Here is a 12,384-nt window from a genome sequence, read left to right on the forward strand (position 1 = left end):
AGCTCCTCTTGTAAAACCAGAGCGGGCAGAGGGGCTGGTAGGGATGATCGACCAGGTCCTTTCCTGTCCAGAGCCAGGAGGAAGGCGTAGCTCTGTGGTGTCTTGTTATCTGGAACCCCAGGTGGCTCCCGAGCACTGTCAGGCCTCTTGCCGAAAGAAGGGCCAGCTCAGGGACCCGCGTGTCTGGTGCAGATGAGAGAGGTGAAGCAAGTGATGGTCGGGGCTGGGCTTTGGCTCGAGGGGCCCGGAGACCAGCCGTGAGAGGATGCTCACCGCTCAGCAGCCCAGTGGGTCCCGGCCAGCGACACCTCAGTCACTTCCCAGCAATTCTCTCTCAGTGGAGATCCCAGAGGTAGTCACTGCTGGGCTGGTGGCTATTTTCAGGGGAAATCATATAAGCTAAGTGTCACCTTAAAGGGAACCCACATACTGATGGCTGAGCCCTCTGAGGCTCTGTATACAGTAGGCACTTAATATATGTCCCAGTCTCTCTCTCACCAGTGTGTTCCTTGAGTAAGTCTAGAAAACACAAATTCAATCACATGACTCCCCTTCCCTCCTCCTTAGCTTCCGTGGCTCCCCCTCTTAGAGAACAAAGCCCAAATTTATCTGCCTAACATCCAAGGCCTCCATCCTTCTCCCTGGCCCCATGTGTCCTATCCTCCGGCCAAACCAATGACTCACTGCTACTCATGTGTTTCACGAACGCTGGGCCTCAGCATGGCTGTTCCTTCTGTCCAGGATGTCTTTCCCTCTCTCTTTTCCAGCCTAGTGACCTCCTACTCATCCCCCAAAGCCCAGTGCACATGGCCCCTCCATTTGCAGATGGGGAAATGAGGCCAGAAGGGTAGTGACTCGTTGCTCCAAGCTACACAGCCAGGTGGATGCAAACATGGAATGAATAAGAATCAGCACTCAGTGAGCACTTACTCAGTGCTGAAACACTCACTTAGTCCTCCCTGGCTGGGCAAGATGATGATCACGGAAAAAGCCACGAGAGGGTTCTAAGCTGAGAAATGACGTGTCTGGATTCACAGCTGACTGCAGAGATGCAAAGGTAAGGTGGAGAGAGCAAGAAGAGGCCATGCTGGGGCCGGGAGAGGGATGAGGGGGTCCTGTGCGGGAAGGGCGGCAGTGCAAGTGGGGAGGGTGGCTAGGCCCTGGATATGCTTTAAACGGAGAGCCAAGAGGACCGGCGAATTGGATGTGGGGTTTGAGGCAGAAAGGAGTTTGGGATGATTCTTAGATATGTTCCCTACTTAAAGGGCCTCTGCAAAGATGGGACGAAATGACAGGGGCAAGTCCCTGGGACGATGCTCACGGGAGTCAGTTATTCCACACGAGTTCTCGTTCCTTCCCCCTCTTTCGTGCCCAAGAGAAGGGAAGGCCCTTGAAGGCAGGTGGCCTCAGCCTCTCCGCTCTCACAGGTGGCAGGAAGGTCCTCTCCTCTCCTCTGTGGGCCCCAGTCCTCCCTAGGGTTCTAAAAAGAGGGAAGGTTATGCGTGAATGTTCAGGTGGGCTCACAGAGCCCTGCCGGGGCCCAGGGGAGGGTGTGAAGGCTAGAGCGGGAGGGGCGGCCAGGCGGGCGGCCGACATTCTCTGGACTGGGCGAGTCTATGCGGACCATGTGAGGACTGGGAAGGTGCCTGCAGGACCAGGATGTTTCCAAAGATAAATCCTGTCAATGTCTTCTGGCTCAGGAAAGGGAGCTCGGGCACTCAGAACGGGGGTTCTGGAAGGCAGGAGGCCTAGAACCCCCCAGGAGGGCCCAGGCTGGGGGACAGGCAGGAGAGGAGGCACGGGTAAGGACCTCCCGGCTCACGTGAGCTCCTTCCCAAGAGCCCTCGGGCCTGAGGCACAGGGCACAGCCCCTTTGTAATAGCGGGACCATACGGGCACCTGAGAATGGGCCATTCTTAGTCCCTCTGAGGTTGAGTTTCAAATGTCCCCAGGGGGCAGTTTTATCCACAATGAGGACACTAAATTAGGAGTAATGGCCCACATTTATCAAGCAGGCTCTCAGGGCTGGCCATACATGAACTTGTTCCATTAGGGCGGCCCTACAACCCTAGGAGGGCAGGGTTATGATCTCCCCAAGTATAGCTGAGGACCCTGAGGCCCAGAGAGGAAAAGGCACCTGCCTGAGTTAGAAATGGCAGAACAAGGGTTTCAACCCAGGTAGCCAAACCATGCCTGAGGCAACGAGGCCCCGGTGGGCACCTGAGTAGCTGGGTGAGTGCCAGGGCCCTAGGTGGTCAGGCTGTGCCAGGCACGGCAGAGAACGGACAGGGCTGTGGTCTCGGGCCCCATTCAAGCAAGAAGAATGAAGTGCCTGCATTTCTTTGTCTATAAACTCAGCTGTCCAGAGGGTGGGGAGCAAGGCGGGGGGCGGGGGGCGGAATGTGTCTGTAATGGTTTTTGTCTGCAAGAGGGAAATATGTCCATGGAAAAGAGCCCCAGTTCCAGGAGCCCGGGTACTCGTGAGCGCATACTGAAGGCCCACGTGTCAGGAGACGGACGTGGACCACCTGAGTGAGGCCGACTGGCCCTTTCTGGCCTAAGATTCCCCAGCCCTGGTCCTAACGCTTGGCTGGGACCAGCCAGCAGTGAACCCCCTCTTCTGTGGGCCTGCTCCTGGGCCAGGTTCTAAAAGGGGGAGAGACACCTTGAAGCAGCAAATCCACACACAAAAGAGAGGGAGTCTCATTTGCGATCATGAGGGGCCGCCCCCTTCCTTAACACCGTCCCCTGCCCCTGGCTCTCAACCCCACGCAAGGCCTCATCTGTTATTTCCAGGATCGAAGGGACTACTAAGCACTCAATTTAATCGCTCTTGGGGAGCAGGAAAAGCAATGCACTAATACATTTTTGATTCATCTCCAAGCACTGTGTTAGAAGGACTTCCCGGTATGCCAGCTAAGAGCTACCCAAGCTTCAGGCCTCCATGTTCTGCCTTTCTGATGTTTGGTCTATGTGTATACTTCAGCAGTTACTGACTCTCTTGTGGAAAACTGCAAAAATGCCCATAATTCTCCATTCCTCTCATGAAGAGACAGAGCCTATTTCCCCACCTCTTGAGTCTGAGTTAGTCTTGTGGTTGTTTTTGGCCAAGGGGACATTAACAAAAATGGTGCAAACAGAGGCTTGAAAAGTGCTCCTGCACTGGGACTTCCCCATCTGTTGTTTTTGGAATGCTGAGCCACCTAGGAACAAGCCCAGGCTAGCCTGCAGGGTAATGAGACCATAGGGACCAGTTGCCTGTGGCACCCCAGCCAATAGCCAGCCAGTTTCCAGAAGAGCTACCCTGATGCCCTACAGCTGACCTACTAGTGAGGGAGCCCAGCAAAGACCAGAACTGCCCAGCCAAGCTCAGCCCCAACTGCCAAACAGCAGAGCCGTGAGCCAAATAAAATAAATGGCTGCTTGAATTTGGGGATGGGTGTTACCCGGCAAATGCTAACTGAACATATTTTTCACGCTAGCTACTCACCTCTTGACTTGAGTAACTACTTCAGCTTCATATATGCATTTTTCTCTGTGCAAAAACAGGTTTGATGTGCTAACTATATTTTTTCTAAAATACATTAAGAAAACTACATCATTTTCAGACAACATAAGAACATATACCTGCCTTTGGGAAACAATCCTCACAGAGATCCCATGGGTGTAGGAACGATTCATTCCCCTCATTTGACAGTTAAAGAAACTGAGGCTCAGAAAGGGGCAGTGACTTGCTGGAGGTCAAACAGCCAGTAAAATGGCAGAACTGAGGTTCGAGTCCAGGCCTGTCTGAGACCAAAGGCATGGATTTATCTCCAGATCTGTACCCCTCCTTCCACCCACCCCGCCCCAAGAGAGTGGCTCCCATATCCCTGGGGAGAAGACGAGGGAGTGGGCTGTCCACTGCCTCCTCCCCTGCCCCCTCCATCCTCCGCGAGGCCAGCCTTACTCCCAGAACTCGGTGACGGGGGAGGTGAAGTTGGTGGTGCTGAGGGAGATCCACAGGCTCTTGTTCCTGCGCAAGGTGTCTTCCAAGCACTGGGGCGTGTTCCAGCTGTGGTTGCAGTTTGCCCAGGGGAGCTCCGACTGGAAGGACTGGAACAGGTAGTACGTGGCCCAGGCCAGGATGATGATGTAGTATATGTTCAGGAGGGACACAATCACAATGGAGGCATAGCCGATGCCTGCAAGTGTGGATAAGCGAGAGGAGCATCAGAGGGAGGCCAGATCCACCACAGCCACACCCTCAACCAGAAAACCCTGGAATCTGCAGGCCTGGGGCCAGAAGGGGCCCTTCAACAGTGACCAGCAAATGTCTGTAGGATGAATGGATGACTGGATGGATGGATGGATGGATGGATGGACGGATGGATGGTTAGATGGATGCATAGATGAATGGATGGATGTTGGAATGATGGATATTCACTTTGTTGGATGGATGTATGGATGGTGGTTGAAGGGAAGGTTAGGTAGGTGAACGGACGGATGAACGAGTGGATGGGTAGATGGAGGGTGGTTGGATGGACAGATGGATTGCCTAACTATCGAGTAGTTTAATGGAAGAAAGGTTTAGTGGATAGATGGATGGGTAGATTTACACGGATGACTGAGTGAACAGACTCACACATTCTCCCACCCCTGCCAATTATAATCATGACAGTATTATCTTATGAGGGCATACTAGGAACTAGGCACAGGACTAAAGGTTATAATAATAATAAAGCTACCACTGGTTTGGGGCTTACTATGTGTACAAAGCACTTTTACATGGCTGTGTCGTTTTGTCTTCATAGCAATCCTTGAAGTAAGCATATTATTTCCATGTTACAGTTGTGGAAACTGAGGCACAAAGAGATTAAGTGACTTTCCCAAAGTCACGAGAATTAGCAAAACGAGGAATTGGGACTTGAAGCCAGACAGAACGGTTCCTGAAAGGCTTCTCTTCTACACTCTGCTGCTTAGAAGCTACTGGCTCCCTTATCCTTTAACAACCCAGAGAGGCGGGAACAGCTGTGTGGAACGAGCAGCAGCATCACGTGTACAAGGTGCTGGCGTGACCTGCGTCAGGCACGGTGCCACGCGGCCTGCACGAGGCTCCATTGTACCTGGCAAACAGTAGGTGTTCAATAAAAATTTGCTGAACCGATGAACACCAGGCCCCGGGTGACCTTTGTCCCACACTCACCGGCAAACAAGGGGCAGATCTTTTCCCAGCAGGTGATGCCCCCTTCAGAGGTGTACTGGCCTATGATTACCTCCAGGAAAAACACAGGCAGGCCGCCCCCAAACAGGAAAATGAAATATGGTATGAGAAATGCACCTGCAGAGAGAGAAGAGTGGGGTGAGAGGCTCAGGCGGCGGCTGTCACGGGGCCGAGGCTGTAGGTCTCCTTCCCAAGCCCTCCCGGCCAATGGAATCAGAGGGCATGGGTGAGGGACATGAGGGTAAAGGCCAAACTCCTGGACCTGGCTGAAACCTCTCCAGGCCCTGCCCACCTGTCCAGCCGGCATCACCCTTCCTGGGTGCCCTCTTGCCTTCTGCAAATCTACCAGGTGCTTGAAGTCCCTGAGCCTTTGTTTAAGCTGCGTGCCTGCCCACCTGCCTGCCTTCCCCACATCCGTGCACCCGAAGAAGGAATGCTCAGCCCTTAACACCCGTTTCAAACGGGCCTCGTTGACGCCTTCAGCTAGCCTTCCCCAGCCCCCAGGGCAGGAAGCTGAGAAGAACTTGTTAGGAAGGGCGATGGGAAGCAAGAGGTGGGCCTCTCCAGCCGGGGGTGGGAGCCAGGGGACGAGGGAGGGGCAAAGAATTGGGCAAGGGTTCCTACCTGGTGTCCACTAATGGCTTCAGCGGGTCCATAAACCCTTTGAAACTGTGGGCAACTTGGGTCTGTGTGTATGTACTTTGTTCTGGGGAGCGTGTAGGGTACTCATCAGAGTCCCAGAGGCACCTGAGACCTACAAAAGGTTAAGTAATCAGGCTCGAAGGCAGAATTTCCCGAAAGGTGGTTCTCCTGACGGGAGCAGCTCGCGCATGCCCGGCTCTGCCGGAGCGCCAGCCCTTGGTCATGGGCCGCCACGAGGAGCTGGGAGTGAGTTCTTACTACCAGTTCTTACTGCGTCAGCAAGAAAGTCTCCATCGTGTCTGACCAACTTGAACTTCTCCAACAGGAGAGGATTCCAGCTCAGAGCCTTCAACAGGTAAAAAAACAAAACCCAAAAAACTCAGACCAACCAACTAACCAGCTGACCAAACAGAGAATGTACACTTAAAAAACACCTTCACCTAAGTGAAGGGGTCTAAAGGGACAAACTTCCAGTTATAAGATAAATTGGTCCTGGGCGTGTCATGTATAGCATCGTGACTCCAGTAACAACATACTGGACTGTGCATTTGAAAGTTGCTAAGGGACTTCCCTGGCGGTCCAGTGGTTGAGACTCCATACTCCCAACGCAGGGGGCACGGGTTTGGTCCCTGGTCAGGGAACTGAGATTCCGCATGCCGCACAGCGCGGCCAGAAAAAAACAAAACAAAAAATGGAAGCTGCTAAGAGAGCAAAATCTTAACAGTTCTCATCACAAGAAAAAAAAAATCTGTAACTATGTGAGGTGATGGATGTTAACTAGACTTACTGTGGTGATCATTTCTCAATATAGACATAAATCATATTGTATCCCTTAAATTAAAACAGGGTTTTATGTCAATTCTATTTCAATAAAACTGGAAAAAAGTGAAAATTAAAAATTCTAAAAATCTTCACTGTATTTTTTTTTCCTGGATACCACCTTTCCATTACGGCAAATGATACTGGCTTTTTACATTGAAGGTGGGAAACCAAGCTTGCTTTTGAACTACATTTGGTTTAAGTTAGAAAAGCAAAGGTTAAAAAAGTTATAAAGTAAGGAAGAGTGGGGAGGTGCAGAGCTGTGAGGGAATTTACAAAGGGGGCGTGTGAATATCTGAGGCTTGGGAGACTCCGGCCTGGCCTCATGGCACTCTTCAGAGATGGTAAACTGGAGGATCAGAGAGGGTGAGGGATCTGCTCAAGGTAACACAGTGAGACCCTGACAGAATACCACCTGATTCCTAGTCATGCTCAACTCCTGCTTCTGAGGAGTGGGCTGGGGGCTAAGCAGGCTGACCCGGGGGAGGTGAAGGTGGGAGCCTGGAAAGCCAGGCATGGGGAGGCCACCCACGCTCTGGCTCAACCCTTCTCCTCCAATGCCACTCTCTGCCCAGCCCAGGCTCACCTCCACCATTTTTGTAGCAGAGGTACGGGAAGCGCCAGACGTTGCCCAAGCCGACGAAGCCGCCAGCCACGGACAGCACAAAGTCAATCTTGCTGGCCCACTTCTCCCTCTGCGGGGGCTTCCCCTCAGCCTCATCCTCAGGCCGTGTGCCTGGGCTCTTCCCTGGGGATGGCTTCAGGATATCCTTGTGGAAGTCTTTGAGACACTGCAGCTTCTCCTTGGTGGCCATGTCCTCCTCGCTTTCTGTGGGGGACAGAACAGAGTGCAACGTGCGTCGGTAAGGGACACCCTGTGTGTCTTAACACAACCCGGCTGGCCGGCTCTGTCCTGCTGCCGCCTCGTCTGTCCACTCCTCTGACCTCCTAGGTGATTGGGGGACCTAGTGATCCAGGGACTGACAGGTGCCATTCCCAAGAGAAGTAGCGGGGCCCACGCCCAGCATCCCCGAATGTCACACCGCACCCTCCACCTGCAGGGAGATAAGCATGAAGCCACCCAGCCCTGGCAGCATCTCTGCAGGATACAGCACCCTCCAGGCAGGTCTAGGGCAGCTTCCGAGTAACAGCCTGCCTGCATTTTCTAGAAATGATCTCCAAATTTCAGATTTGCACAGAGAGCGATGCCTCCCGTTTCACTCACAGCTCAGCACAGGACCTGGCCCACAGGAGGTGCTCGTTCCTCACTGTTTAAAGAATGGATAAACACAGACAAGTGAGGAATGGGGTTTCAGGCTGGAATGGAAACGATATTTGAAAACAGAGTTTCCATCACATACAGAAAATGGATGCTTATAAAATAGATTTGCAACTTATTAACCAGTCACATCTCTGCGGCATAAGAAATAAGGGATTTGCACTGGTCAGGATTATGGAAGCATGCGGGTTAATCCCCACGTGTCCAGCCCTCTCTCTCCATGCTCTGGCCTGCTCTGACCCCTGTATCATCCAGGGCCCTGGCCCTCTGACTACCCTGTGGGTTTCGCGAGGGGAGGCCCCAGAGGATATGAAATCTCTAAGCCCCCAGGAGCCGTTCACAGTCACCCTCAGCCCACCCCTGCTGGGACCCCATTTTGGAGGAGGTCGGCCACCGGCCAGCGCAGCACCCCTGCTCTCTGTACTTCTTCAGGTCCCCGAGTCCTCACTGGCCTGGCAGCTCGACCTTGAGGGCAAGAGCATCCCAAGTCCCAGCCCAGTGGGAGAGGGTGCCTTCTACCCCCACGTGGCAGAGGACCATGAGGACAGATGAGCCTTAGTTTCCCCACCTGCAGAATGAAAAGGATGATGGCAGAGGTGACCGACTCATAGCCAAGCAGCTCTGAACACAACCTGCTTGTTTTCGTGATCCAAATCGGTGGCCAACACTGAAATATCAGATTCCAGAGAAAAGGCGAGATTTCTAGGTTTTCTTACGAAATCGGAAGGTGGGCCACGTTGGGTTCACGATCCCTACAGTGACCTCCAGCTGGACCAGAGGCGGCCATCACCCCGGCTCACTGGACCTGTCCAGGGGCGTCTGAGTCCTCCTGTCACAGTGGCACTAGCTGAAAATGCCTTCCTTGCTTCCTTGTTAACGGTCTCCTCCACAACTAGAACAGAGGCTCCGTGGCACCGGGACCTGCCTTGTCCACGGCTCAGTGCCCCGAGCTGGCGCACAGTAGGTCGTCAGGCAAGGACTGCTGGGTAGATGGTTCCCAGAGTGTGTCTGCAAGCAGCTGGGGCCAAGTACCAGCCCCAGCTCTGCCGCTTCCCAGCCCCATGACACTGGCAGGTCCTCGGCGTGTGGCCCAGAGGCACTGGGGCAGGGCAGGGCGAGGGCTGCTGAGGGGACGCGCTGGCCTGGCCCCAGCAGTGGGCCCTCCAGGGCCGTGCTCTGAGGAGAAGAGGCATGCAGCACAACAGAACCCCCGTTCCCCCACGCCTCCTTCCTCTCCTGGCTGGGGGTGGGGGACCCCGATTGTTTCGCTATCTGGCGGTGAGCAGACCAAGAAAAGGCTTCCTGGAGCCGCCGGGCGGCTCACTGGGCCTTCCTCTGTCTCCCGGCGACGGCATCCGCAGGCCTTTCTTTGCCCGCTCCCTCGGGGCGACGCGGGGTTCTGCCGAGCGCACGGCTGCTGTAAAAATAGCCCGGGCGGCCAGCATTGTTCCAGCGCTGATCCGTGCAGCCCCCGATAGTTATCTGAGCAGCCCATTGTGGGCCGGCTGGATGGGAGCATAATTGGAGGATGTGGGACTCCACTCCCTCCTAGTGGGGATGTTTTCCAGGGAATGACCCCTGAGCCTCCTCCAAGAGGGGCCGGTGCCGCCCTTTAGGGCCCTCCTTGGATCTCGGGGCCGGAAGACACTTCACCAGGTCAGCCAGACGGAGGGGGGAGGTGGCCGGCTTCTGCTCACATAGGCTGGGGGCACTGGCGAAAGCTACTCTGAGTCCTGGCTCTGCCCTCTGGGCCCCAGGCCCACTTGCCACTCTGGCCCTCAGAGAACCCTCTAGAAACATGAGGCAGGGAGCAGCAACAAGCTCCCTAAGACCCTTGGCTCCAGGTTCTGGTTCCATATAAGATGAGACCTCCGGCCCCCTTTTCCGCACTCAGGACCCCATCTTCCCGACGCCTGTACCTGAACCAGGATCGGGGGTGAGGCCTGTCATGTCCTGGTGTTGTAGTGCCCTCCTCACTCCTCACTGCCAAGGTGTACCTGCAGATGTGTTCCTGCATCACTGACACCTGTCCCACCTGTGGCTGCTGCCATCACAGGCTCACCTGGCCACTGAGAACACATAGCCCAGGGATGTCCATGGACTCGCCCAAGACTCACGCCTGGATGTGGTCTGACCCGGGTGCAGACAGCCCAACTCCCTGTCAGGGGGGCTCCTTCCAAGCTCCTCTGGGGTGTCCGAGGAAGCCCCAGCAGCAAGATCCGCGGATTCCGCCTCCTGTACATTCCTGGCATCCACCCGCTTCTCCATCACCATGGCAACTACCGGCTCCAGGCTCGACAGCCCTCCATGGGCATCCCCTGCAGCCTCCTCCTGGGTCTCCCTGCTGCTACTCTGCCCACCCCACACCTACAATCTGTTCTCAGAACAGCAGCTGAAGGCAACTTACAAAGCAGACTCAGATCATAATGCCCTCCCACCGCAATCCTCCGTCACTCCCGGAAGAAAACACACGCGCCTCACCACAGCTACTGGGTCTCAGCACAGGCCCCTTTTCCTTGGGACACTGGTCCCACATTACCGCTTTAGTTCAGCCCACCCCTCAGGCTCGGGCTTCCCGCATGGCTGCTCTAGGCCCCCTGGTGGCAGCCTGGCCCCTGCAGGAATCAAAGGGTGAGCCCCGGCCTAGAAGCTGAGAGCCACTTCCTGGCTGAGTGACCTCAGGCGAGTTACTCCACCCTCTGGCCCTCAGAGTTCTCCTGTGTAAAGAGGGATAACTGTGGCCGCCTCACAGGGATGCTACGAGGACTGAACGAGGGGGTGCCCATGGCAAGTGCTCCTGAACTGGTATCTGCCAGTACTGCTCTGTTATTGCTCTAATTATTCTGGGGTCCACACTGACCATGCGGTATGGAAGGCCTTAGTCCTACTCAGGGTGAGATCAGCAAGACCCAGAGAGGCCAAGTGACACTGCTGAGGTCACGAAGCTGGGAGTGACAGCGACCATGATGTTCTGGAACCCCCAGCTCCGCCTCACTGTCCCTTGGCCAGTCCAGCCCGTCCAACTCTGCAGACCCCCAAGAGACTCACTAACTCTCTCTCGCCCGTCACACACCAACATCGCGCCCCCAGTGCAGCCAGTACTTGGGAACGAGCCCCCTCCGAGGTGTCCCAGACGCCCGCTGCCTTGCAGGCCGCCGCTGAGCACTGTTTTCCTTGGCGCCAGGCCCAGGGCTATTTTCTAGCAACCGTGATACATTATTGCCCATTTTAAGAGCTTCCTATTTGCTTATTACAGCTACAAGTGATTAGAACCGGCTCCAATACAGAGGTTCCACGACGAAGGCTCCCTTCTTGTCCAGCTGAAACTCCTACTCTGTTCCTGGGGTGGACATCACAGCCAGGGCCTGGTTCCGGTGCCTGAAGACCAACGTGCAGATCACCAGGTTGGCTTGTGACACGTACTCAGACAGAGTCAACCTAGTGCCTGAGATGCCGTGGGTTGACAAGATGTTCCTTTGCTTCCTCCCAATGTAAAACTACCAAATTTTTGAGTACTTTAATTCTGTGCTGAGCTGTCTATACACAGTTTTCTATGCACTCTTCAAACACCCTCAACACTGCAGACGGGATCTTTAGGACCGTTTTACGGGTGGGGGGAGTTGAGGCTCGAGCAGGGAAGAGAGTGGCCTGGCTGAGGATACACAGGTGGGAAGGAGACTAGAGGCAGAATTCCCAGCTGGTCTGCCCAACGCTGAAAGCACTGGAGCGAAGGTTAGAGAGCAGCCTCTGCAGGGTTTGCAGATGGGGACACTGAGTTCAGAGGGAAAGGACTGCAGAGGTACAGAGCCAGCAGCAGGGCAGTGCTGGGGACCCTGGGGGCCCACGCACCAGCCATCTGGGTCTTGAAATTGAGATGCTACTGAGGCCCCTCCCCCACACCTGCCACCTCAGCCCAAGGCTTTGGGGGAACCAAGCCCAGAAGCTGGGGGGCTCTTTGCCTTGCCCTCCCCTGCAGAACTTGAACTTTCTCAAGTAAACAGTTTCCCATGTGGCTCTCTCCTGTCAAGAACAATGACTCAAGTCCCCTGTTGTCACTCAGGAGTCCCTACAGGGTTTTTAAATAAGAGGGCAGGTACTTCTTCTGTTTCCCTTTTGGAATATTTTCCCCACCCCAAAAGGGCGTAGCCCACAGCTGGGCTATAGGATCAATCTCTGGGCCTGACATCTGGGGTTTGGCAAGCGACTCCCAGAATCCCCAAACTGGGGCAGGAGGACAGCTGGACGACAGATCCATTCATTTCACAGGTAGGGAGCCTGCAGCCCGCTGGGCCTGCTATGGAAACAAGCAAGCGGCTGGACCCCTTGTCTGCCCTTTCCAGAGCAGGGTCCCTCCTCCTCTCTCCTTTCCTTGTCCCCCGTCTCCACTCCAGACCCGGTGTTCTGGGCTCACAGAGGCCACAACTAAGCTGAGTGACCTGTC

The 12,384-nt window shown here is 54.9% G+C and overlaps 1 protein-coding gene across 3 annotated transcripts in view; it reads right to left on the minus strand.

The window, feature by feature from the left end:
• Positions 1-12,384, minus strand: part of SLC6A6 (solute carrier family 6 member 6) — an 80,029-nt gene that overhangs the window by 33,823 nt on the left and 33,822 nt on the right. For all 3 annotated transcript variants that reach the window (XM_022562544.3, XM_089919786.1, XM_089919785.1), the window contains 3 exons: positions 7,251-7,493; positions 5,186-5,320; positions 3,950-4,184 (listed from right to left, as the gene is read on the minus strand). In XM_022562544.3, the coding sequence (XP_022418252.1) occupies positions 3,950-4,184; positions 5,186-5,320; positions 7,251-7,479 (599 nt within the window). In that variant the 5' untranslated portion in view covers positions 7,480-7,493. The remainder of the gene's footprint in view (positions 1-3,949; positions 4,185-5,185; positions 5,321-7,250; positions 7,494-12,384) is intronic.

Source organism: Delphinapterus leucas, chromosome 10 (assembly GCF_059928025.1).
Source record: "Delphinapterus leucas isolate spDelLeu-1000000601 "Yukka" chromosome 10, BTC_Dleu_Yukka2, whole genome shotgun sequence".
Lineage (NCBI taxonomy): Eukaryota > Metazoa > Chordata > Mammalia > Artiodactyla > Monodontidae > Delphinapterus > Delphinapterus leucas.